Below are 27,808 nucleotides of genomic sequence, written 5' to 3' on the forward strand. Positions count from 1 at the left end.
CCAGAAGGATACTGTGCTACCAGGATTCTTGGTCCGACTCATGAGAGCTACTATATATAATCTTTTATGTCTGCTGAAAATGCTTTTCACAATCTCCATGTTTTGCTCTCTGGGGTTTCTCAAGGTTCGGAAGTATTTAAGCATCCTTTGTGCAGTTTAAGCCTTGATCCTACCTACGATACTTGAAAGTCAACAGCTAATCACAGCATATGGCTTGGGTTCATCATGGATTTGATTTAAGTATCATCAAAAATAAGGTATCTCTTGGGACATGCAAATGGTACATCCACAGATGTAAATACAAACAAAACAGGATAACTGAGAACACGATTGTGCCAGAAGAATGGCTTGAAGCAAATTGTACTCAATGGGAAAAGCGTCAACAGATCTTTTCATCAATCTTTATGTACAACTTACCTGGTCTGGACCCATAGGCATCCCTGACATAGGCATTGTATTAATATTCATCTGTCCAATATGGCCACTGCTGCCATTCATGTGCATCATACTGTATGCTGCTGGATTACCCTGATGGCTGAACTGCTGCTGTGGGAAAGAACTGAAGCACAAAAGGACAAATAAAATTACCTTCCAAGGAGTTTACACATTCATATATTGCCTTCTCTGCACCAGCTGTCAACACGTGAAAGAGAAGAACTACGTAGTCACCAGAAGCATAAAACTATTTTTACATTTACTTGTTTCTACCTAATATCTGTTTAATGTAGAAACAGAAATTTCCCTCCCAAAAGGAATTTTGAATTTATAGATAACGCACAGAACTATGCGTATGCATTTCCTGTTGTAACCGTTTTGGAGGCTTCTGTTAGGGCTGTACATTTTAATACTATTCTGAACTTTTGTATCTCCCCCCAGGTTATTTTTTCAATATTCAAAGACTGAATGTTGCTTCCAGTTACAAAGATTGCAGAGGTCCAATATGAATGAACAGAGCTAAGCATAAGATACATTTAATCAGTCTATTTCCTAAACCAGAGCAGGATCAAGGACAATACAGACACTAGAGATATAATTATTTTTCCCTCTTCTAAATCCGCCTACTACAAGCTATTTAACGTAGCTTCTGACAAAATGAAAGACAATTTTTGAGCTACAGGTTATAACTGAGAAGTTCACCTGCTCCTGGCCATGCTTCCCGACGGCCAGCCCTTCATCTCAGGGGACTGGTACATTGTTGCTGTCTGAGGATGCTGCATCATAGGATTCTGTGAGGGTCCAATTCTTGATGACATCATTGGGTTGGGAGGGCTTGACACTCTGCTAAATGCAGGATCAGCTTGTTGGCTTATTCCTTAAAAGACAAAGGACAGACAATATACTTCAGTTATCATCACCTAGCACTTTTAGTTTATCTTCTTGCAATGATGGGAAGGCAAAAAGTCATCCTTTTTTCTAGCAGTATTTTCCATTTTTCAGAATGATTGGTATTTAGGTAGTTTGGTTTAATAATAAATGAAGAAAGGGAAAAGAACACCAGACAGACATAAAAAAAAGTTAGTACTAGTACCATAATTAGGTGGATAGGGAAATTGCTGTGGAGGAACTTGAGCCATTGGAGGGCCTGTCAAAGCACTATCCATGCTTCCTGAGGCAGTCACATTTGGTGGTGGACTGAAGGCCTGAGGTTGCTGTTGCTGCTGCATCATCATTGCCATCCTCTGTTGTCTAAAATGATGACTTATTAGCTCCCTGTTACGCTGAGCCACCATTTGAGCATTAAGAAAACCTTGCTGCTATCCCCCAAGGAAAAGAAAAATCATATTAGAAAACATTTTTCCAAATGAAATCATGTCAATCAAACCACCTACACTTTTTAAGACCCAGCATATCCATTACCAGAACAGAAAATTAAGAAAACCCACAGCCAGTACAAAAATCGTCAAAATATCAGACAGAGGTTTTCATTAAGTTGTCATTAGTGCTAAACAAATGATAAAGTAGATTATCTATCATATCCTACATGGGAAAGACTATTGGCACACTGTATTGATAGCATGACCTAATGAACAGATCCCTCTGAAATCTTTACTTATAAGAGAGGTAAAAAACCCACATATTTTAATTGTACAGGGGAAGAAACAAGACAAAAAGGAATGCTGTGGAACCATGAAAGAAGGTCCAAATTCTAAACAGATGTTTAAAAGATGTGTCTATTTAGAAATTACTGTTTCAGATGGCTAGAGTAATAATTACTTACCTGTGATCCCACCTGTGGCTGCATAACTGGTCTCATCACTGAGGTATTACCACTGACTGGATTTTCCATTTTCATTTCAAGCGCTTGACGGGTCTGATTCATAAACTTGGAAAAAGACATTTTAGCCCTATTAGCTTGAAAATACCAGTATCTGAACAAAGTAATGGCAACCCCTCCAAAAAACATTCCTTACAAACCTCCTGAATCCATAAAGTGCAATGCGTTTCATGTACCAGAAAGTACCAAACTATTTCATTAAGCAGCTTGAACAAACACAAAAAGAAAAACCCTCCAAACAATGTAACGCTAACTGGCCTTTTTTTTTTTTTTTTTTTTTTTTTTAAACCTTCCCTCAAAATTAGCGCTTCTTAAGAATAAATATATAGCAGACTACATGTTTGCTCCAAATCATGTTTGGGCAGAAGAGTATAACCACTAGCTTTGCTTAAAATGATAAAATTCTGTCTCCTTCCTTCTCCATCAGAAAACCCCAAAGGCATACAGAACAACCAAGAGAGAACACAGTATTTCCGATGGATTAAACTTTGCCATTCCATGTCACACAGCACTATCTCAGTTTTCTGAGTTTTATTTGTACATTGTATTTGATATCAGGACTGCATTTTCACATGGGGAATTCAAAGCTGAAATCATGCAGCAATTCTTTAAGCAGTGCTTTCAACCCAGTGTCAAGATCTACATGGCTGTTATTTACTCTCTCACCTTTCATCCTAAGAAAATACCTCAAATGACATCAAATCAATAAATGGAAAGCAAACCCGTATTTCAGTAAGCCCAAATGGTTAGTTAGAAAACACAGTCAAAAAGAAGTAACACTTGATTTTCAGGAGAAATGCAGCTGCCCATTTAATGGTATCAGTGAGATTCAGAAAAAATACTAAAACTTAACAGGGATAAAGAGATCGTCCAGAGCTACATAGTACAAGAGTACTGTTTTAAGTAGCAATAATGTTCTGTGCTGCAGGAACCAATCCAATCTGTAGCTAAGGAGGCTGATGAAGGAGAAACACTTGTCCTAATAAAGGTTGTTTCACTCCTACAGCCATTAAGTTCTCAGTGTGAAAAGCACTGGCAAAACAAAAGACCCATCCTTTCAAACATCTGCTGTATGTCCATTTTCATATTCGTGAAGCAACGCAATTCAGTGTGCACCTTATTCCATTCCAAAATAAGAAGTGTAAACACAGGAGCAAAAGATTACCTGCTGCCCCTGAAGCCTCTGCTGGAGCTGCATGCGGAGCTGCTTTGGTGTATTGGTTCGAGGTCTCATCACATTTGCTCTAGGATGCATACTTTGAAGTGGAAAATTGCTCTGTTGGCTCATCTGATTCATCACTGAATTAAAGGATGGCTGTTGTCCCTGAATGTTACTAAAACCTCCTGGCATTGCTGCCCCTTGCCCTTGATAGGGCTGACCATATAACGAAGGCTTCTGGTCAATCATAACAGAAGATTCCTGACCTTGAAATGAATCTTGTTTAGGTTCCAAAGCTTGTCCCTTCAACAGATACAAAAGTGTTTTCACTAGCAGTATATTCTTTAAGTAGGCATTCCTAAAGAAACAATAAAGCTAACACAGCATACAACAACCAGTAGTTTCTTGAGTAGAACATAGCATGGACAGATTACTATTAGTTTGGTCTCCAGACAAGTGAAACAGCAAAAGTTACTATTGATTTTTTTTTTTTTTTAAATCACTTCTGCTGCACACTGCTTACATAGGCAGACCAGTATCATTATTCAAGCCCTTCCGCGCTTTTAAACTGCTATTTGTACAAATGATAGTGTGGTTTTGTGTTTTTTAGCAAGTTCCAAATTATTCATAGATTTTCTTTTTCCTATTTGCTAGCATGCAAACTCAGCTTGGAACTGGAGGAGATGGAAATGTCCTATTCACTAACACGTCACTGCCAGCCAAATATTTCACAAGCCAAGCTCAGCTGACAATAGTTATACTAAAGAAACCCACCACAATTCTCTGCTTATAGAATTATAATGATTTACACCCAACACTCCCCCTCCCCATATACCAAGGCATATTACAATACACTTAGATAAGAAGATGACATTTTATATTTTTGTAATGCACAAGAACTTTAATCAATACTGAGCTTCTCCAATTAAAATCACTACTCTCTGTAGATGCTTCCAAAGGCAGATGTAGGAAAATGAAGACAAGGAATTGAGGAGACACAGTGAGTGAGGAGGCCCTCTTCACTTTCTTTTCAAGTAACAAAATAATACAGGTTTTTGGAAAATAAATGGCCAAAATCTCTGTTTACTTACTTGGTTTACAAGATCAGGAATTCCTAATGCTCTGTCAATTTCTTCCAGACCTGTGACATCTGTATTACTCAGCAGTGTGTGCAGCTGATCCAACAGTGCCCTTTCATCATTCTGGCCTTCCATATTTGATGCCGGACATAAGAGGTCATCCAAAGAGTTTCTAACTAATTGTCTATAAATATAAAAACATTACAACCACTATGGACTATGAAGGCATATACATAGTTTTTATATAATATATTGACCTGGAGATGATTAGGTACAATAATCACCCAGAAGATTGAAGTAGTTAAGTTCTTAAGTCCCAAATTTAGGTCCTAAAAATGTCCAGTCAACTGCCGTTTATCCTTAAACACACATAAATTCTGTTTTCTCCTGGTTTCTGCATGTGCCACAGAGACATGATTTCAGACTTTCCCACCTCTTTTCTCTATGCCTCCCAGCTCAACGATTGATTTTGTTTGCAATGGCTTTTGTGGAGCTGGGTTAAAAGACACCCAGTGTCATACCATGAGAAAACAGCAGCAGAAACGGAAATAGATTTTTACTCCAATCTGTTAACCCCACTGTATATGCTACATTAATTTTTTTCCAGGTCTTAAATTCTTCTGACAAACAGTGAACAGTTGTATTTAAACTTATCTTAAAACCTTCCCCAATTCTACCTGTTTTGTGAACCCCGCGATGCTTGCTCCATGGACAGCATGTTGTCAGGCCACGATCCTGGTTGATTAGATGGTCCTGGCTGTCCATACGGATTCCCCCCCATGCCAATGTTTATCTCATTTGGCCCTGCAAGGTAAAACATTTGTGTGTTTTTTTTAAAAACAAAAGATGTCATCTTGCTCTCCCAGTGTTCACATAAAGCATTGTGGATGATCACACAAATTGTCAAGCAGCTTCACGAGCTTTCCATTAGCATGTTTTAAAGTGTACATGTACATAAACTCACACTCAAGATAATTTCAGAAATATAACAGACCACAGATTTAAATATGACAGTGATCTAAAGCTGCTACCCTGTTAGAGCAGAATTGCTATTTCTAATCCTTAAGCCCCTAAAATAGGAACTTGACAGATACAGCAACTTTACATCCAAAACAAGGGAGTTTTCTGGCCAATGAAATCTGGGTACTAGCAATATACATTGTCATAGTGATATCAACAACATTTGGCATTTTAAATTCCAAAACAGGTGAAAATCAAAAGAAACAGAAGGTACATACTAGCGTTTTGCTCTTTGGGAGCATGGCCTTCCTTCTACCTATTCAGAGACATACAGCACTACATAGGAGAGTTTGTGTCATCCCATTATTTCCCACTATTTGTAGGAATCACCTAGCAATAATGATTTCTAGGAAGCTAAGCTGAGGAATTCTCAGTCAGGACTGCACAAATTTCTTCCTGATTTAGCCTTATATCCACATGTCACATTGAAACAGTAAGTCTGTCTAAGAGAACTGGTAACAGCCCTGGTAGCCTTCCATGATAAAAAAGGAATGTCACTGTCTCTTTTGGCCCTTTCTGGGCATGCCAGCATTGGCACATTAGACAGGCCAATTTCAGCTCTAGGCTAAACCTTTGTTAGAGACATAGAACAGAAAAAACCCACAGGCTTTAACACTCTCTTCATATTTTAGATATGCAGGTTATTTTCTCCCATCAAACATGAACACTTAAAAGAGAACCTGTATTTGCAATGTGGTTTTATATGAAATTTGGATACTCCATGTGAGAAGAATTTTGAAATACTTAAGGAAAAGCTTTAAAAAACCCTTATTACCAAGAAGTTAACAGCAAAAAACCCCATCTATGTCAAGTACCATGAATTAAATTGATCAGAATACTAAGATCTTCAAATATAATCATAGATGGCATTTAGTTCCTTGAATTTAACAGAGAAGTACTGCACTAAAGAAATACACAAAAATTATCCCCCAAAAGTCTGGAGACTCAGTATGAATTATCTGTGTATGAAACACACAGGTATCACCAGAAGAAAACAAAAAGAGCACCAAAAAGTCATCAAATGTCCCAGTCAGGGAACAATAACAGTCTTTACCTCAAAAAGCTTTTGGATGAAAAGCTTGTATTCTACCAAAACTGAAAAGATCCTGATGATGAATGCTTACAAAGAAACTAGTGAGATTGTGCTAAGTAGGACAATAAAAAGTAAAGAACTTACTCATGTGCATCATTTGCTGTTGTAGCATTGGTCTTGTACCAGGTATGCTATTAGAGCGAACAGGCAGCCCAGACATAGAGCCACCCACCGTGGGTCTGGGAAGGGACGCACTAAACTCGGGTCCTGCTCTCAACATTGAAGCAGAACTTGGAGGTTCCAATCTATTCACCTTTGAGTTTGGCAAACCCCAGTCTCCTGACTGATGCTGATTCATCGCAACATTTCTGTTGGGAGCACTTGCTATGATGAAGAGCAGAAAATACAATAATTTTTCATTTAGAATACATTACATATTTTGGTTTTAGAATTATTCTTAGGGGGTTTGGTTTGGTTTGGTTTTACCAACAAGGACACCTGCCAAAGACAGAGCAATTCACTGAACTCCTCCAAAAGCATCTAAAGCTTACCATGCCAAGCTCTAAATCATCAAACAACTATATTAATCTAAATATATTTAAAAATATTAATGACTGACTGCCATCATGACCTATTCTTGCTTCTGTATATCAAAAACATATGTTAAATTCAAAACTTGAAACAGTAAAAAATAACTTTAATTACTAAACAAAAGTAAAGTACTGGTAATAATACACAGACAGTAAACAGTTATGTTCTAGTAATTTTAGCTAGGGATAATAATTTAAAAGTATTTATATGCTGATGGTAAAATTAATATTCATTAACGTTAAAGTTTCGTCTAAACAAAATTCATACTATAAGCTTGCAACCTTTTTTACATAAAAGCTTTTTCTTTTACAGTGAGATCTATTTGTATACAATCAACAAACCCAGATTTGCTCCAAAATTTTCCTGGTTTTCAAGCATTCTTGGACTTCCACCCATCAAGTTTTGCTTTTGTAACATGGTGAACGCATTGACATTCCTCACTGGAGCACTTGAGCCCACAGGGCTGTCTAAAGACATGGCTCTGTTGAAAGGTGGGCGGGTAGTCTGCACAGACTGGGGATTCCTCATACCTGTTAAAGAATTAAAAGATGCATGCAACTGTACGTTTTACATAGAAAGTACCATTAATGACTTAAATAAGTAAGTCTGATCTATTTATGGGCACATACACTTGGCCTTAAACAAGCCAAGAACAGTTATTTTGCTTATGTTCTCACTACACAAATCCCATTTTGAGTACATAGTTAGGACCTTTTACAGGAAAAGCCAAATGCAGTTCCCTTTGGCCCTAGACATAAAAAGGTTCATTTTAATTTAAGTTCTGTAATGAACTATGTTTCTAACATTTTGAAACATACTAGTATTACAGACTCCTTGATATATGCAAGTAGACTGCCCAGCCTTTGGATAACTCTGACATGGAGACAGAAACAAGTCAAATGGTTCTGTTTGGAACAGGTTGAATCCAGACACAGTGTGCTCCTAAGCACAGTGTACTACTGCATGGACTAATTAACCAGAAAACACTGTGCTCCACAGCCAATAGTGTCAGTGGCCTTACATGTTCTTGTACCTGTTTTTACATTTTTCATGATCCACGTGTCACCTCCTTAGGTTACCTCAGCAATCTATTGCCCTATGTAATCAAGAGATGACCAACGTTATAAAAGGAAGTGACAACTGCAATGACGCTGGTCTATTAGCAGGGTTATCTTTCCCTCCTACTCAGCCTCCTACTAAGGAAGGGCATTCCTTTCAATGTTGAGGAGGAGTACTGATTAGAATTTGCAGGCCACAAGACGTTTTCGCATAGAATAAGTGAGAAATCAAAAGCTTGCCACCGATCCCATATTATTTCCCTAGTCATCTGTAAGGAACAAAAATTGTCAATTTTAATTTACAACTCACAAAACATTTTTCCTGATGTCTTGTCTCTGAGAAATCTGCGTTAGACAAATCCAGAAGAAACCATAAAATAAGGAACTGAAGTTAACGTTATTCATTGTGTATATAGTAGATGAGTGCTGTCAAGACAGCTAATAGCGTACATAATAGTCTATGAAAGCATAATTAGCCATTTTGCATTACATTTGTCCTTGAAGATATAGGAGGTAAAGAAAGTATTCTCTAAGGATTTGAGGATGCATTATGTTTACATCAGGTAAGAATAAAAACCTAGTTTTAAAACCAAAGTGATATTAGATGAAATTCCTTACCCAATAGGGCGTTTCCTTGAAATAATGCTTGCTTTGTTCCAAGGTTATTTCCATTTGCAGACATAGCATTATTGTAAAACTCTGAACTACTCAGATCACCTAGAATTGCATCCAAATTATCCAAGTCTCCACTCATCTGAAAAAGATGCAGTAAAATACCAAGGTTATTTACTGTCATATGGCTATCCTTCAGCTTTCATTTAGCTCCTCGCTAATCTTAAAAGATATAATTGGGAGACAAATGTTTTAGTTCACTGACAGTACCTTGGGCTATCTCTCAATTTCCAAAGAACTTCAGATATCGTTTAGCTACATTTTTTTAGAGTATTTTGCTTGGCTAATTTTGAGGATTAGGAGAAACTGGAAGTACACATAAATAAAATGAAAAGCACCTTTGAATATAAACATTTCAGTCATCACAAAGATAAACACACTAATGAGAGCAAACAACGCCAAGAATGTGCACCATTCAGTGATAAATAATGTGTCATACGTGAAATGCCTAATTTGATCACTGGTAAACACAACAATCCATGAAAAGCATCCACAGATTTTTCTGGTCAATTAGAGCCCTAACCTTCTTTAAAAAGGTGTCTTTAAATCAGATGCAGTTTTAACAGAAAAAGAATTGCATATATAGTGAATTCATATCTCTGATTATGTTAATTAGATCTCAGGAGCAAGTACTGAAACAACACATTGGGTACTATTACACAGTTTTAGTGACTTTTCCGTAAGTGGTACTCAAAAAAATATTACAAGGTGTTTCATTTATAGTCTGCCGTTAGCAAATATAAAAATTGTGCAGCAATTTTTTATTTACATAGTTATTACTGACTTGGGAAATCCAAGTTCTAAGATATCAACATGTTTTCAGTAAACTCTGCCATACTGACCAGTATTATTTACTTTGAAGCAGTTCCAAATGTGACTTAGGAACTAAATACAAAAGGAATATTATCTACTGCTGCTTTCAGGAGAGTTGTTCCATGGTGATATAGTTTGCTATATCATGACATTTCTTGGAATTTCAACTCTAGAAACAGTGAAACAAATAAATATACATATATTTATTTGAATGCTGAATATATGTGTATTTGGAACAACATTTTCCCTCATTGAAGGAAAAAAAAGAGTGCGAAAACCAATGAATGAAACGAAACCAATCTATAGCTATTTTAAGTATTACACATTGTTGAGTATTGTTTATATTTTCAAAATGAAATCATGTTTTACCTTTTGCTATTGTATTGCCAACTTATTACAGAGGCAGTTACAGCTCCACTTCCTAATAAGCCATAAAAATAAACATGTGCTATGTGAAATAGCAGATGTTAAAGATCTGATTTGAAGGAATAATTCGTAAATATGCGCTACCTTAATCGTACCATACCTTAAAGTTAACATTAGTCTAAGACTTCAGTACAGCACATTTGGTTATATACATATCCTGTAGTTCTCTTTGTTTGTGCTTTTTCAGTTACAATAATACTTGAGCATATAGTTTCACACCATTTACACAGAGCTTTCTTAGAAATGTTTACACATGCATACTAAAAAGACTGTTCTGTATTTAGCCATTCACTGTAATAAGAAAACATTGGTTTGTTCACTACCATCATTTTACATTATACTGTACCTCTTCTGCTGGTTCCGTTTTTATTTTCATCTCTTTTTCTTGACTAGAAGTAGGAATTGTAGAACTACTGCATTGTCCCATTTTACTATCCACACTTTCTACTTTAGGCTTCAGCTCTTTGGACAGCGGGTCCTTAACATCATCTTTATCTAACAGATATCTTAGTAAAGCATTGTTTTCCTTCTTCTTTGGGCTCAGCTGTTCCTGTTTGACAGTGCCTTCTGCACAGGGCGTTGTATTACTAGCATCATGATACGTGTCTTTACCAGTAGCTTCAGCTGTGATCTTGGCTACCTCTGCAGGAGAATTACCATTCTGCAACAATTTATGTAAAATCCTATGCTTCTCTTGCAGGAGTGACCCATGCATGTTTGAGGAAGAAGATACCCCTCCAGATGTTGATGAGGAAACTCCTGAAGGACTGGTAACATTGGTAGAAGATTCTTTACAATTTGAGTCTAAAGGTGAGTTTGATGCTGTAGAATGTCCCCTTTCATCCGAGGAGCATGTGAGTAGCTGAAGCAGTTTTTTATGCCCTTTGCTTTCAGATGGTGCTCTCTGACTTTCAGATGCCTCCAGATTTCCCTCTTTACTATCTTTTTCACTAAGGAGATCCCTGCTGTTTGACTGGCAGATGGAACTTTCCACTTGGTTTTGTTCACAATACAAACCAGAAGGGCTTTTGGAGTCCTGGGTACTCGTTTTACTTTGCTGAGCTATGCTCATGTTTGGGGAATTATCCAATTTTGGACCCGGTGAAGAAAGTGTTGATAAAAGGGAAGTTCCAACACCCTCACTAATGGCTTGAAGAGCACTAAGAGAACTGCTAGAGAAAGTGCTGTTGCTGGTGTTGCTGGCAGATCCCATTGGAGAGTGCATACCTGTATCACATGAGAGAGATCAAACTTATTAGACTACAGTACTGTCTGTATCTACTTTTCCTTTGGATTATGTGTGACTGCCACAATGAGTTAATTATATTAATTTTTTTTTTTCCATGAAATTAGGTATACTATATTTAAGTAACACATACAAGGTCATATAGAACTGTTAAAAAGGATGAAAGATGGAATTCAGATAGAAGTGAGAAAAGATGGCTTTAAAAAAAAAAAAAAAAAAAAAAAAAAGAGCTTATAGCAAAAATAAAATACCTGTAACTGGAGAAAACTGGTGTGAACTCATTTTTGGACTCCCTCGATTCCTAGGAGATATCATTAGATTCTGTTGGTTAGAAGTTAAACCAGGACTGCCATGTGGTGGGCTACTTATATTTAACCCATAACTGTTGTTCTGGTAAGCAGAGGACTGCATTCCGGATCCAGAGTTCACTGGTCCCATACTACCAGGGCCTCCAAATCGAGTGCTGCTGAGCTGACCCACTGCATTGGGATCTCCCATACCATAGCTCCTGTTCTGCATTGGCATGCCTTGACCAGGTGACATGTTCATAAGACCACCAACAGAATTTGTGTTTCCAGCCACAGGTGTTCTGATGTTTTGCCCAACTGAATTAGGATTTGGCCGATATCCATTTTGTTCTCTGTAAGTTCAACAACATCCCCAGAAATCCCAAGAAAACAAATTAAAACCTTATTTGGAATCAAGTGCTACAAAAACAGAATAACATTATTAAATAATTTTCCAAATATTTTTTCAAAAATACCAGTGAGAATTCAAGCTTCCACAAAAGCAGAACTAAGCCATGCCACTCATCTATTCATTATAGAAGTGGTTGGTCCTTTAGGTGATTTGAGTTATAAGCACATACAGTATCACCCCTTCAAAAGGCTTTCATCAACAGTCATTAGTCAGATTTATCAGTTTAAACATCTTCCTTCTTCTACTCCCTTCCTGAGTCAATGCATGACACCATTCTACTGTGCACACTAATGATGCCTTGAACAATCTCAGCTACTCATTTTTCAGCATCTGCAGGCACTTTAATGCCAGAAGCAGACAGATTCCCTCCAGAGTGGCATTTCAATTATTCTTGCAATCAACAAGAACAGGTCACAGGAAGTGCTATTTAAGGTACATTTAACTTTGAGTCATCAATGATGCATCTGAGGGGGGTTTGTTGTCTTTTTAATTGGTCTGCAATTAAAAAGAGTAAGATACAGCATGTAACTGAGCATTTCTATTTTCAGTGTTTCATCATTATAAATGTTAACCCAAAAGAATAATGAATGCATAATACAAGCTCCATGCAGGTAGTGAGGATAAACCTCCCTTTTGACTGTGATTGTCATTCTGCCACACAGTTAAGTTGGAAGTGTCAGTGTTAGGTTGACACATTTATCTGTATGCTGCACAACTCTGCTTTCCAACTCACTCCCCCTCTGTTTGAGTTTTAATCAGATAAAATATTTTGGTATACTATTTTTTTCAGGTATCTTCAAGGTCAGATATATTCTTAAAAGCTATGACACTTAAATGACAAACAGATACCACTGATTTCACCTTTGAAGAAAGTGGGTAGAGACAAATCCATGGCGGTCATTAGTTACAGGATTTCGAAATAGTTTACTCTTTGTTTGCGCTGTCACTATAGTACCATCCGCTAAAGAAAACCGATACAATGGTGTTTCAGCATGACCTTGTGTATAAGCTGTAAAGGAAATACACAAATATAGTTCATATTTTAAAACCCAAGAATTACTAATATGCACTCTACAGATTCTTAACACCCTTCATTTGCTGAAGACTTTAAAATAAATAAATAAATGACACACCCAAGATAGATATTCAGAAAAAGGAAGTATTCCACATTTTCTCCTAAATTAGTAGAGGGAAGATAAAAGCAAACAAGATTATTTTGATGCTGCAGTATTTTGTGCTCACCATGTACAGCTGGCAAAGTTCTACATTTGTTAACAGACTTCTAAGGCTGGGTTAGTAGGCTTCCATGGCTTCTCCTTGGGGAGAACAACTAATGAACACTTAAATATTAATTGCACTAAAATATACAAGTAATTAATATGGAATAGAAATGAAACTTAGAAGCCTTCAGGTGAAGTATTTTTAAGTTAAAAAGTTTTATTTCAATCAAAAAAATTGTGGAAACCATTGCTGTTAATCTGAGCTCCAAATTTCTTTTTAATTTAGGATTTATTGAATTAGTTAAGTTGAAGAACTTCCAATGGAATAGAAACTCAATTTTCTGCCAGTAGGAGTGTCTCTTTATTTAATATCCTCTCCACCTGAATTCCTTTGTGAATCCTTCAAAAAGGCTAGAGTTCAGAAAACTTAGAAAATGTCATCTTTCTCACTGAAGACAGTGACTGTACTTCACTTTCTCTATCAAGGTTATCAAATTAGCATTACAAAATACGTAACACAGGAACACAAACTATTTTGAAACCTTGCGTCTTGAATAAGAAAAAGGCATCAACACAACTGTTACCACTTTTTGTGAACTATCCTTTAACAAAAGAAAGGATTAATTAAAATTAAAAGAAAGTCAAACTAATGTTAAACAAAAATAACAAGCTAATGATAATTAAGGATTACATGTTATTACAGAAATATAGCTGTCACTGTCATTGCTATATCCATCTGTGGAAAAACAGCTTATTTCAGGCTCCTAGATCATGTATCTGATATCTTCCATGAAAATTATCAAAACAGACACATTAGAAAAACAAAATAACTTCCATCAGAATTCCTGTTTCTCAAGAGGTCATCCTCCTTCAGCTTGTAAATATGAGTCACAGCAATTAACACTAACAAAAAATATGGAAAAAAAAAAAAAAAAAAAAGAGCACAGCAGAATTTAGCATTTTTATTTTTCAGAAAAAACCACAGCCACTAGAAGAAGCAGTACGACCAAACATTGCAAACAGATTTTTACCTTCATGATAGTGGCGTTTGTTTGACCATGACTGTCCATCATTATGGCATAAGAACCTCTGAATACACCGACGAATTATATCTTCAAAGCCAGGTCTCATGGAAGACCGTAATGAGTTTGTATCGATGTTGACAAGTTTGCCTGTAACAGGAAAGAAAATACACAAGTTAAACTCTTTATGACTATGCCAATCCTTTTGTATAAACATGGTACATTTCAGAAGGCTCCTATATCACCATTTTAATTGTTCATCAGCGTAACACCAAACTTTGAGTATGCAGGAGTTACATTTATGAATTATCTGCCATATGAGAACATGATGCTGCTTGTTAAAACATCAATATTCAAAGGGATTTAGATAAGTGAATAAGAGGAAGTTAAGTACCCACAGGTTAATGCTAGAGCTTTAGAAAATGGTGACTTTAGTCTCTGGTTACAGGCACCCAAAGGATGCATACACAGTAAAATTTTCAAAAATACTGACCAACTACATCCACAAATGAACATCATAAACACTAACTGGCATCTGAAAAAGCCCCATCTAGATTATATAAGTATTTCAATTTAAACAGCATAAAACACTTTAAACATTAGCTCACATACTGTATAAAAATGCAAGCATTCTAAAGAACTTTCATTAGATTCAGTTATGATTTAAAGTATTTCTTACGTGTAAAGGAAAGCACAATGACAACCATTTGAAATGCTGCCAAGTTAAAACACAAGTAATGCTTTATATCAAGCTGCCAAACAATAGCATACTAGCATAGAGACAGAAAATGCATCCCACAGTTGTTACTATACCCCACTGCCAACAACAATATATTGCAAAAAACAGTTGGGAATTCTCAGTATGAATTCTGTTAGTCACTACAGACACACAATTTATTTACATACTTGATTTATTTAAAACAAGAGCACACAGACAAAAAAGATACCTTCATACCTTCATCTTGGGTACATTTCTCACCTGAAAGATCATGTCTTGTAATAAAGCTCTCTGGATTTGTTGGAAATACCCTTTCTGCAGTTGTGATACGACGTGCCACACAAATCATACAGGACTGCAAATCTGTATTTAAAAAAGAATGTTTCTTCTTTCATTTCTCTCCTGTTCTATTCTATTAAAGCATCTAATAAAATAGCTGAAGTGCCTTTCATTGTTAAAATGGAAGTATAGACAATAAGAATTGAAGATTTTGCATTCTGTTCCAACTTACTTAAAAATGGATTGCAGAAGCTACAGATTTCATAACATGTACCGAATACCAAAAACCTTAACTCAGAGATTTCTTTTGTGCACAGTAATTCCACAAAATTTCCTACCTTCCCCCTCTTCCATCATAGCTCTTGGCTGAGATAAAGCAAAGCACTGCATTGTTTCATATCTTTGACGTATATCCTGGTGGCTGCCTACATCTTCCAAAAGATCATGAGAGGTTTTCACCATCATCCGGCAATTGAATGTATGACTCTTCTGTCTAGGTGTTTCACTGGTCCAAGCAACTCCATTAACTTAAAAGAACACAGTAAGAATTTATAAAGATTTTCAGATAAAATCAATTCATAACTTATTTTTCTTAATTTAGATACCTTGTTCCTAGGTTAGAGAGATTAAAGAATATTTTAAGATGCTTTCTCAATATACCATCAGTTTTATACCTTGGTATAAAAAAGTAGTATTGAGAATCAAATACAAAAACCTCTTTCCCTTACATGACACTTTCAGTCACTTGAAGAAGAGCTGAAAAGTCATTCACGTATTTAAAGAACAAGCACTTCCCTCAGCTGCTCTTGTGGCATTAGGAAATGTGTTCTTTTAGTATCCTTGTTTTAAGTTACAGGTAAACAAATTGCAAAGGCTAAAGTACAGTGTGAATTTCCAGCACATTTATTTCTGGTGGTATGCTTTAGTAAGAACTCAGTAATATTTTTCAAAATGAATGTATTTTTGGAGTCAAATATTCTTTGTACATGTTATTTGTTTTGAAAGGTTATCCATTACAAGTTGTTTTTTTCTTCTCTAACTGTTTTCAAATAGCCTAGTAACAGTGTAGTAAGTCAACTTTAATTACCTGAAGATTTAGGTAAGTTTTTAAGAAAGTCCTTCCGGTCTTCTTCATGCAAGATACCGTAGACACTCGTATTAACCAAATCTTCTTGTTTATATTGCAGATACTGTGTGACATTTTCTGACACAAATACTATGTTCCCATCTCGATTTACAACGAACAGGAAACCGTCCAATGCCTAAATATTAACATGACAGCATAACATATAAGACACACAACCTAATTCTGAACATAATTTAGTTTAAAAACTATGTGGGTGATAAATGTCAAGTTACAATACATGCATTTCTTCTCAAGGGTAGAGATGAAGTTCTAAATTTTTCTCTGAGGAAATTTTTATCTGGTAAGGAACAACTTCAATATTAAAAATTAATCTGTTCATTTGTTATTCTATTGAGCTCTTTCACAGTGATAACCAGCATGTTTCATTCTTGCTTTATTTGAACACAAGATAATGAATTTGTAACATTATTTCAATAGATGGCAAACTGAAACAAGGAGAAATTCAGTAGAAACAAGTACCAAGTCATGAACATGAAAACATTTCCACCAGTGAGTGACCAGATAAGAGAGAAGGGTCTATCTGTATCTTAAAATACTGTATTTTCTTAACTGAAAGAAAATTTCAGTATCTATGTAAAACAATTCAGTTTCAAAAGTACTTTTTAATGGACTTGTAAATATGGGATTAATTTGTAGGCATAAAGAAAAGGTATCTGCTATGTACCATTTTTTACAATTATTCTTAGGTTGTTTTACTTGATGGCAACATTTGTTTAAAATGCTTCAGAATTTAGAAACACAAACCCCAATACACATCACAGACCTCTAGTCTTTGCAAAACCTCATCCATTTATTTTAAGGCCTATCCCCTAAAAAAAGCAAACTATTCCTCGTATTACTAAGCACTGCTTTAGTAGTAATTTGCTAATGACTGCTGGAGAAAGTAAAGCGCAAGAATATGAGAAAAAGCCAAATGCTATTCTTTTCTTTCCTTCTAAAGAGAATTCCGGCAATATTAAGAAAACGTGATAGATTTTATTCCTGACCCTTTCAAACATAGTTCTGTATAGTTCTTGCATAGTTTTTATTACTATAGGATTGCAGGCTTTATTGTAATATTTTCATCTGCCTTAAATATTTGTTTCCATAGGGATTTACTAGGGCCTAATTTGTACTTGCCTGTAATAAAAGAGGTCCCAATGAATCTTTATCAATAACTCCTTGACCTGTAGAAGATACATCAGCTTTCTGAACATCATCATCATTAGCAACTGCTTTTCCTGAAACCCAAAAGATACATTTCAGTAAAGCAACATTTCACATGAAGACTACATTTTAATATTACAAGCCAGATTCTAGGAAGCTTGTGAATAAAGACAAAAAAAAAAAAAGCACGCATGAGAAAGGAGGTCTCATACTTTGTTAGTTGCTTAAGACTAGAAAAAAAAGTCATGGCTATGTAATGCCAAACTCTTTGCTCACATAAATTGACTCGACAAAGTTGACAAGATAAACTTTTTTTGTGAACACTATTTCTTCTGATGCTTTTGGGATCATCTGTCTGATCAATGCCTGCTGAATCTTTCAATGGCCATTAAACACACTCATTATACATATCTCTTCCTTGTGATTTTATTTTTATCATCTCATCATCATTGGTCACAGTCTTCAGATGCCATCACCATTGTTCTACAAAAATGCTTTGGCTCATGTTAACATATGCGTGTGTCTATGTATACGTAAGTGTGTGTGTATATAATAAAATCACATTTAAGAATCAAAATATCCTAAATAAATTGATTGCAGGGAAAGGTGGAATGGGAATCCCCACCAGGCAGCAGAATTACAGAAAACAAATGGTAAGCTTTGTTCGGTGGTACTTGCTGGCTGGCTAAGCAGACCACAAGAGGAGTACAACATCCTACGGGAATATTCTCACATACTCAACTCTGTAATGAAACAGAATTATTACATTAGAATACACTAGATTACACTAGAAAAACCTTAAAAACAGAAGTTAAAATTAAGTTTTAGAATTGTTTTAATAAGTTTTCAAAAGATGTGCCAATTTACCATGACAGGTAACATATACACCATAGCGCACTTGATTTTTTTAATACTTTACTGCCCAAAGGAAATACGTACACTTGGCAGGCTATGGTCATTGGGGGTGGAGGTGGGGGTGGGGTGGTGTTAAAAAAAAAAAAAAATATATATATATATACACACACACCCCCCTCATTATACATTTCAAAAACAGGTTTTGCATATACCTTACCATTAAAAAAAAATATTATTATACCACTTAGGTTTACACTAGCTGACAAAAATTACCAAGATCTGATGCATTGCTATTTTCTCCTTGTTGACTTGACTATATCCTGAGTACAGCCAACTGCACTATTTAATTATTTGATCTCAAGCTAAATGTATTTTAAATATACTGGAATCACATACTTAACCATTTAGGAAGCATGTCTTAAACAGCACAAGAAAACAAAGGAAAGTCCATAAAAACATAAGAGGAAAAAATAAAAATCAATATATCTGATTGGAGGTGTGCCCCATAAGAAACCAGGTATTTTTTAAGAAATTCATTTCAAAGCATTAAACTCCCTTTAAGCATGAAGTTCCTTGAAGTGAAAGACAACAGTATGTATTCTTCATACCAAAGGGTATTTGGTGTATTGTACCAGCAGATGGTACAATACCATCTGGTTTTAGCTTGTCTGCGGACTAGCTTAAGCTTTCCTAGTATTTTCAGGAAACTGATAAGAAAGGCCATACAAAGTTTTAAAGCCCTGATTCCCAATAAAAAGTAATGGTAAATACTTGCTTACTTTTAAACAGAAAATTATTTAAGGCATATTAAAGGTTTGGTTCAAGTCAAAGTTTGAAGACTTTCTCAGTTACATGCTACTGTGAAAAACACTACTCAAATTCCCAAGTAACTACTGCTTTGGAAAAGGAATCACAAGAAAAATTAAATTATTTATTTTGGCTTAGCGGGGAACTGTACCTTGCTCTTTTATCTGTCGAATCTGTCTCACAGTTTCTTTTAAAATAGCACATTTGTCTGGTTTGACATTGAAATTGTCAATGTCGCTCAGATTAGCAGATATCAACTCAGCCAGTTCTTCAATGTATTTGCTTTCCTGCTCTCGCCGACGCTTCTCACCACTGCAGGTCAGACTAGGAACCAAAAACATGATTTCATATACTTACACACCATCATATACAAAAGCTGTGCTCAATCTGTGAACTTTAATGTACTTCATGTAATACCTACCTATTAAACCTAGGTAGTAGTTATTCTTCCAGCAAACATAAATCTGAAGGGGGAGCGGGGGTGTTTTGTTACATTGTTGTTTGGTTTGGTTTTTTGTCATTTTTTTTAAGAATTTTAAGTACAGGTTTATCTTAAGAGGATATGAGAAAGCTATTCATCAAAAAAATCCTCCTGTGATTAATGTCAAATTTCATGACAATAGCAATTGCCTGTTATAAAATTGTAACACTCATACAGAAAGTATATTTTAACATTATAAGTTACTTCAGATTTGTTTATAATTTATTAGACAAATAAAATAGAATTTTATCATTCTATGAAATCCCTTTGGTTTGCTTGTAACAAGATGACTACAGGAGGGGGATACCTCAGAAATTTCTAGGCATCAGGACAAAAATGCCATCTCAACATCCAAGAAAAGCAGAATCCCAGACAACCTAATGTTGCTGGATGAAGTCTCTCTCTGAAATTCCTTTTCCTACATAGATTAATGTGCTGAGTAAAGACACTATCTACAGCCTAAATCAACAGAGGGAACAGTGTCATACACAGAGTATGCCAAGTGTAGGAAAAGAAGGACTCGGGAGAAAGGGAAGGGACAAGAATGAGCACACTGAGGGAATGAAAAGAGAATGAATATTCTTTGAGAAGAAATCAAGCAAAAGAGTTAGGAGAGTATGCATGGACAAATATTGGAGAAAACAAATACATTACAACGCAGGGGCTTGAAAGATAAAGAAAGCTAATGAAGGGTGACAAAATGAAAAACAGAATTCTTGAATAGACAGACAGACACTGGAGGAAGGGAAAGAGAAATTGAAATGGAGGACACTTCACAAAGAGACACTGGGATACGGTGGGAGAATCTGAGGATCTCAAACACAATGTGTTGCATGATGGAAGTAATTAGCATGGGACAGTGGGGATGTACATAAAAGGGAGAAATATGAGCACACGACACCTGCTATTTTGGTGAAACTGAATACAAATTTAATAAAGGTTAATACTCTGTGGGAACAAGAACATGAAAGGAGAACACAGAACACTTAGCATGTGGTGGAAAGCAATGAGGTTGGAGGGGTACAGAAAACTGAGTCCCTCAGATAACGATCTCTGACAGAGTTGAGTGAGGGGCAGGAAGACAGCATAGAATGCCAAAATTTGAGATGAACTTGCAAACTAGTCTGAAGAAACGGAAGTCAACAAAAAAATGCTCAACCTATTGCAGTATTCTGTGCTGACCGTGACCACCTGAAATGAAGCCTGTCAAATCAATTACCAGATAGAAGATGCTGCCTTTGAAATTTCTGTGAAGCCAGAAGTTTTTCTTCTTTTGCCTTGCAATCACAGCTTCACTCTATTAAGATTTCTGCGAGAGTCTAATTATAGTGCATAGTTCATCAGCTTTGGCATATCTACACATAATAGTAAAGTCATGTATCTTCACAACAGAAGCTGGCCTAGAGTATTTTTCAACTGAACAAAATGATTAGTTAGAACTTACTCTAAATTGCAATGAAAACTTGAAAAATATTTTTTAAAACCTTATTTAAAAAAAAAGAGAAAGGTCTATATAAACCTACCTTGCACCTGGTGTATCACAGGGCAATGGCTTGCGTTTCCTTGACTCATTGGTCAAGCTATCCAAGGAGTTTTCTCCTAATCCACTCATCTTGACCATGCATCAGCAACTAAAAGCAATAAAATAAGAATTGTGAATGAACCTCTCAAAATAATAATTCAAAACACAGAGGATTTATACAGAAAAGTTATTTATTTTTACCAGATTTAGATTTATGAGTATTTTTACTGGAAATCCATATACCTTTTTACCATTAAAAAAAAATATTTGGTTACCATTTTCTTAAAAATCTATTTTTTATTTTGCCAAAACAGAGGTTTACAAAGCTTTATATCAATGTAAGCAAATATAAATGTAAAAAATGCATTTAATATGATTCAGAGTTGTTTAAAATTTTGCACCATAGTACTGGGGCCACTGTATAGCTCCAATTTGTCTGAAAATAAAAAGATTCTCAATGTTCTAATGTATGTTTAGATAACGTGAAAAGAAAGTGGCAAATTAATATGTTATGCCAAAATGTAGTTAAATACTAAGGATAAAGTTAGATACCATTAAAGAAAAAGGCAAGCGATACTCTGAGGCAGTGAAGAACAGGTGACCAGAACACTGAAAATACAGAAATGTTGAATAAAATTTCCTTTTCTGTATGCTCCTTTCTTCTCTTCATGTAATCTAACCACTGCAACCACAAATAACTGTCATCCTTAAGAGTAAATCAGTGGGCTTAAATGAGAGTTTCACACCTGGCTCGGTATAAAGCCAACAGATTACTATTACCATCTCTAAATCAGCAGGTTACTATAGTCTTAACTTCATGTCTCTTGCTAAACCTCCTAAAATGAATACAGTTTTCTAAAACTTTGAGGACAAGGCAAGCAAAGACTTCAGAACTCTTTCAACTCTATTGCTTCTGCTGCAAAGATTGGGCCATACCTCAATAAAATAATATGTTGCTTTTGTTGAAGTCTAGTTATATTAATCAAGCCTGGGACATTATATATCCATGACACTCATCTCCCCTCATTCCCAAGAGGAAAAAGGAAAACAGTCACAGAGGAGAGAAGACACCTATACCAGATCCTGCTATGCTATAATCAATGACATGCTGAGGGAAGAAAAAAACTTTTAAATGGATCTATGCTATTTACCTAGCCAGAGTATTTTAGAACATAATTAGAACTATAAAATAATCTAATAATTTGTATTTGGGTTTTTGTACCAAAATGACAACAAGACACAACCGGGCAGTTCGAAGTTTAGCATTATTTTATCCTTTTTACAGAAATTTCTAAATTAAATGTGAATTTAACTTACTGCAATCTGGTTCAGACTGCAGCTCTTTACCCCATATAGCAAGAGCAGTAACTGGTCTTAAACATTTATTTAGGTAAGACAGTTATACTTGTTAGTTGGAGAGAAACCTTCCATAACATATAACCCAGGCACTAATAAAACTTTCAGGAAAAAAAGTTCTTTGAGGATCTCCACAAGCAAAACCCACCATTACTACAGTTATTAAAAAAAAATGGCTTAGGATGACCAAATCTCTAGGAGTCAGTGATGACATATCACAAGGACAAGGAACTGATAGACACGCTTTCATCTAAATGAAGTTTACGTTAAGGTATCAGGGGCTGGTAGCCAACTGACTTGAAGCATCTCTGTAGAACAGGATCTGGGCGCCCTTGTTACCTAAACACAAACCAGGGGTGTACGCTTGCAGCAAAGAAAACCAACCCATTAGAAAGGCACCTAGTCAACTAACTGTTTCTAGGACAAGATATCTAAAGAAAAAAAAGTGTGTGTATTATTTCTGATGCACTAACCTTGACCGATTGGATTTTTTGCTTACTGGCTTTTTGAGGCAAAAAAAAAAAAAAAAAATACTACTATTCTAGTTCTTTCTAAAGTCTAAACTGAAAGGGCAAAGACACACAAGAACATATTTGCATGAAGTAGTATGGGGGTTGCTTGCAATAGCTGATCCTGTTGTTGCAGGATATTAGCTATGGGTGGAGAATTTAAAAGGACATTCTTACAGCAGTGCAAACCTTTGAAACCTAGACAGGACAGGACTGCTGGCTGCACTGAGGAGCAGACACTGGATTACTCTGGCACGTGTACAAAGCTCAGAAGTAAAATGGCATCTCTTTAAAGCACAAGTTCTCTTTGCAATTAAGCAAATGTTACAATGCTTAACAAAGTTGTGTTCGTAACCAATCCTCATCCCAATTGATAGGCATTAGGAGAGGAAAGATAATATACTTTGTACTTTACAATAAAATTAAAAGTAACAGTAAAACATAATCTTGCATTTGAAATAAACAATTACAAAAGATGCCTAACTATAACTATGGTCGTGGACTGCATATATAAGAAGTTGGTTTTACATCTAAATATTTGATATAAAACTGAGATGAATAAGACAAAGCCCAATATACAGAAAGATGGAAGAGCAAGCCTGAAGACTTTTATTCAATCTATATTCCTCCAGGGCAAAAACCTCTCAAATACATTTATAGTGGCCCACCTTATGTGAAGTTCAAGAAAAATATACTGTTACACCACGAGATGACAGTATAGCACTGAACAACCGCAGAGATAATATTTTCTTTAATTAAGCAGCTGAATGAAAAACTACTCATCTGAATAAGTAAGTAGTTTCAAAAACAGATTATAGAAACAGGCTATGATCATGCAAAAAGCAGTTGATTATCTGAAGCTGACACTCAGTAGAACATATGACTCATAAGGTCTTATGCCTACAGACCTCACAGCAAAGGCTGAATCCTGAGAGTCATTCTGTAGGTGACACACGCACACACTCCAGGATTGGAGCTTCCCTCCCTGTAACTGCATTCACAGGCAGAGTATAGAGCTGCAGGGTTAAGAGCTACTGTGGAAAGAGAAGGGAAGAGCCTAAAATATAAGACTTAAGGATAGGTCAGGAAGGGTGTGGGCACAGCAAGTATGTCAGAAGCCAAGAGTAAATTCTATTTAAGAGGAGGAAAGATTTAAAATACATTAAATAGTTGAAAATACGAGCTAGGACAGACATTTCACCAGAACGTAATTTTGAAGGTAACAGGGTTGCATTGAATGAATTAGAATGAAAACGTCACTTCTGGTTTAACATCTACCTGTACTGACAACTCACAATATGATTAAATAGAAAAACAAAAATTATTACATGATTACAGCATTTGAAACATGATACATATCAGAGAATACAACCCTTCTTCTATTTCAAAAAACGTTTCAGTACCTAAATATAGAAGCTTGGAGAAGGAAGGAAAAATTAGGTAATTCATGTAGGCTGTTTCCCTACTATTACACCCAAGTAGCTTGTGGTAGTTTATTCAGGCCTGAAGCTGCAGAGTTCCTGCACATGTATTTTCCTTTCCCTAAGAGTATCATTACAAGCTGAGAAGGCATGTAATGCCTAGAACAACTCTGTAACTGCTTAGCTAAGCAAATTACAGAAGCTGCTTCCCAATACAGATGGATTTACAGTACAAATTGTTAAGTCAAGCTAATTTCCCTGCTACAGGAATTATTCACAAAAGAAGCTATTACTCAGTGAGTTAATAATGAAAGAAATCACCACTTAAAAAGTACCAGGTGTTATATTTATTCATTGAATATGAACCTATAATTTCTAAGGAGCTAAAAAGTTTTCCCAAAAAGAAATACATTTTGGGGTTTTAAGGAATCTTCTTGAAGTTAATCATTATTTCAAAAGACAACTCCAAAACACAGCTTTCAAAAGTTAAAACTTTTATGCATTTTTACTACTAAAAGCTAAAATGTTTAACACAGCCATCTTTGTAAAATTACTTTCACAGCTAACAGGCAATAGCATTATTTCTGGCTCCTGATCCTATAATGCTGGCTAGAAAGACTCCTCTGCTAGTTACACTGCACAATATTACCTACCTAAGTGAAGCATTTTTTAAAGAAAAGAATTACACAGTGAAATTCTTTCTATTATTTGCATAATTAAAATAAATCTAAAAGCTAGCTTAATTTGACTCAATGAATAGCTCAGTTACTACATAAAACCAGGCAAATATAAGAAACTATGTTAAATTTTAGATAAGCATAAATTACCCAAAACACCAGAATGATAATCTTTTGTCATAGAATATTATTTTTACTCAGAATAATGGAAATACAGATATGACAGCAACCTCTTCCATGAAAAATCTGACAATTGTTCTGCTATTTTTCTTCAAAGTTGCTTGCATGTATAAGCTCAAAAAGTGGATGGCAAACCTACTTCACAGAAGGATAACTAACAGGGGGACTGTATTATGAACTTGAGCTATCAATACGTACTATAATGCACTTTTTAATGAAATGTGTATGCAAGTATTTGCTTAAAATGCAAGAAGCTACAGCAGATTGACTGCATCTAAGAATGAAGAAATGCTAAGTATAACTTCTATCCAGTGATAAATAACTATATTTTTCTAAAATTTATCTGTTCCTAGTTTATATAATTTATAGAGAAAATTTCCTGTGACTGCCAAATTTTAAAGCCAGGTACTTAATGAACTATAATTCCTATGTATATAATAATATTTAAATGTTTTCTAGTCTGATGTCATCAGCACCAGCAACTAATTTTAATTTCTAAATTAAACTGCCCATGTTACTCCACTGTATTGGAATACTTTGTCATTTTCATCGAACATTTTATAAAATAAAAGCACTTTATGCTATGCTCCATTTAGCTATTGAAAACAGATGACAAAAAGCCACACTTTATTCTGTCCAATATGATTTTCCAAAAGTTATTTGGAAAAACAAAGCCCAAGCTCTTGCCAAATAATTTAGAAAGGTATACATTTGTATGAAATGGGGAATGGAAGTAAATATGTCCAGAGCCCTCCGAAGTTTATAGTTAAAGCAAATTTGAGAAAGACCAAGATGATGTAAGAGATGGTTCAAAGTCTTCAAAGCAAGACATTGTTTAATTCCATCAGTTGTAGTAGTACCAAACCACTATACACTGACGTTCCTAATGCCACCAGTGGAGTGGAACCAGAGGCAGCAATACTTGGAGAAAAAGTTCCAAACTTTCATGATGATTTGCAAATACTAAATACTAGTTTCTGCATTACTATTGATTTATCTTTTCAGATAATTTCCTAAATTTTCCAAAATTTTTCTCACTTATCAAAAAGGGGAAGCAAGAAAACAAAAAATAACAAAGACCTTTTTGTTCATCAGTGAGTGCATTGAAAAAACTTTTGTCCTTATTAATAAGGTACACATGTCTACATCCTTTGCAATGTACTATACACTTTTCACATGTCAGGTTGATTCATTTCTCAGTGAAAACCATAGATGGATTGTTAAAAAGGTACTGATTTTTGCATGTGACAGGTAAAACAAGTTCTAGTAATTATTAATCCATCCATTGCAACAATATATGTACAGCCTTCCAAACAAAAACATAGAATTTAAATAAATCATCAGCATTTTGGACTAGCATTTTTCAACCTGCCAGGGTTTCAATATTTTGACAGGATTAAAAAAAAAAAAAAAAATTATCTTCTGAAATCCTGTCCTGGACTACCAAGAAAAGGATACATATATCAACAATACAGTATGTTTGAAATCGGGAAGGTTCCTAAAGCCATTTCCTAGAGAGCATTCAAGTCAAAAGGACATCAAGAAGTACTAAGCACAGTAAGCAGGAAGTTTTCAGCTTGATACGATAGTTTCTTCCCTGCTCTTACTCACCTCACCCTCACACAAATTGGAAAACTACTACCTTAACAACATCTATTAGATTGCTTTCTGCTAGTTTGTCTTTCAATGCACTGGCTTCCTTCTCCAACTCAAGCATTATTCCCTCATGTCCATGTTCTCAGTAGTTGTAGATGAAAGACCTATTCACCAAATAGGACACAGCAACTGGGAAGGTTTTGTCCTAACAGGGGCCCTAAAATATAAACAATTAGATGCTTCAGATTTAGTTTTTGTATTTGTTTAGCTGAAATAGTTGGCCACACACACACACAAAAACAAAACCCACAAAGCACAACTATACAATACTAATTTAAAACATATCCAAACTAATTTAACAAATCATATTATTTGCATAAAAACATTTTAAACTCTTCTTTGGTCCCATGAAACCATCAACTTTTTCCTATACGAAATATATGTACTTATGATATCTTGCAAGCTTGGAAGCTTTTCTGTCTGAGTTGATTTCTTGTTTGAAAAATTCACTTGGGAAAAAGTATAAATTGGCTTTTAGCATTCCCCAGAATAATCCAATTAAGAAGAAGTAAATCAAACCAGTCCTTTTCAATGAATCATGAAGATGGTCTGCAATTTTTTAAATTGTATATAATGTTAAAATATTAAATATAATCCTCCTTTCTAAAAACCAAGACATAAGTCACAGTTTTTAAGATGCAAATTGTAATAAACTGATTTATGCTAAGCAAAGCCCCAAATATTTAAATCTTGTTTGTTATAAATAAAACTAGAGGACATTCCATTCAGCAACTCCGTATT

General features: G+C 35.4%; 1 protein-coding gene across 6 annotated transcripts in view; it reads right to left on the reverse strand.

Moving 5' to 3' along the window:
• The window catches only part of NCOA3 (nuclear receptor coactivator 3), an 87,999-nt gene that overhangs the window by 3,922 nt on the left and 56,269 nt on the right, over nucleotides 1-27,808 (reverse strand). For 4 of the 6 annotated variants that reach the window (XM_030007835.2, XM_030007838.2, XM_030007837.2 and 1 more), the window contains 20 exons: nucleotides 21,270-21,377; nucleotides 19,417-19,589; nucleotides 17,577-17,677; nucleotides 16,398-16,572; nucleotides 15,649-15,837; nucleotides 15,293-15,394; nucleotides 14,323-14,463; nucleotides 12,933-13,080; nucleotides 11,624-12,012; nucleotides 10,473-11,353; nucleotides 8,834-8,969; nucleotides 7,499-7,687; nucleotides 6,711-6,950; nucleotides 5,191-5,317; nucleotides 4,526-4,697; nucleotides 3,441-3,737; nucleotides 2,219-2,323; nucleotides 1,529-1,754; nucleotides 1,138-1,312; nucleotides 418-559 (listed from right to left, as the gene is read on the reverse strand). In XM_030007835.2, coding sequence (XP_029863695.1) covers nucleotides 418-559; nucleotides 1,138-1,312; nucleotides 1,529-1,754; nucleotides 2,219-2,323; nucleotides 3,441-3,737; nucleotides 4,526-4,697; nucleotides 5,191-5,317; nucleotides 6,711-6,950; nucleotides 7,499-7,687; nucleotides 8,834-8,969; nucleotides 10,473-11,353; nucleotides 11,624-12,012; nucleotides 12,933-13,080; nucleotides 14,323-14,463; nucleotides 15,293-15,394; nucleotides 15,649-15,837; nucleotides 16,398-16,572; nucleotides 17,577-17,677; nucleotides 19,417-19,589; nucleotides 21,270-21,367 — 4,206 coding nt within the window. In that variant the 5' untranslated portion in view covers nucleotides 21,368-21,377. Of the gene's footprint in view, nucleotides 1-417; nucleotides 560-1,137; nucleotides 1,313-1,528; nucleotides 1,755-2,218; nucleotides 2,324-3,440; nucleotides 3,738-4,525; nucleotides 4,698-5,190; nucleotides 5,318-6,710; nucleotides 6,951-7,498; nucleotides 7,688-8,833; nucleotides 8,970-10,472; nucleotides 11,354-11,623; nucleotides 12,013-12,932; nucleotides 13,081-14,322; nucleotides 14,464-15,292; nucleotides 15,395-15,648; nucleotides 15,838-16,397; nucleotides 16,573-17,576; nucleotides 17,678-19,416; nucleotides 19,590-21,269; nucleotides 21,378-27,022; nucleotides 27,225-27,808 lie in introns of all 6 variants that reach the window. The other 2 variants (XM_041122171.1, XM_030007839.2) reach the window with 2 other exon arrangements.

Source organism: Aquila chrysaetos, chromosome 3, assembly GCF_900496995.4.
Source record: "Aquila chrysaetos chrysaetos chromosome 3, bAquChr1.4, whole genome shotgun sequence".
NCBI classification, from domain to species: Eukaryota; Metazoa; Chordata; class Aves; order Accipitriformes; family Accipitridae; genus Aquila; species Aquila chrysaetos.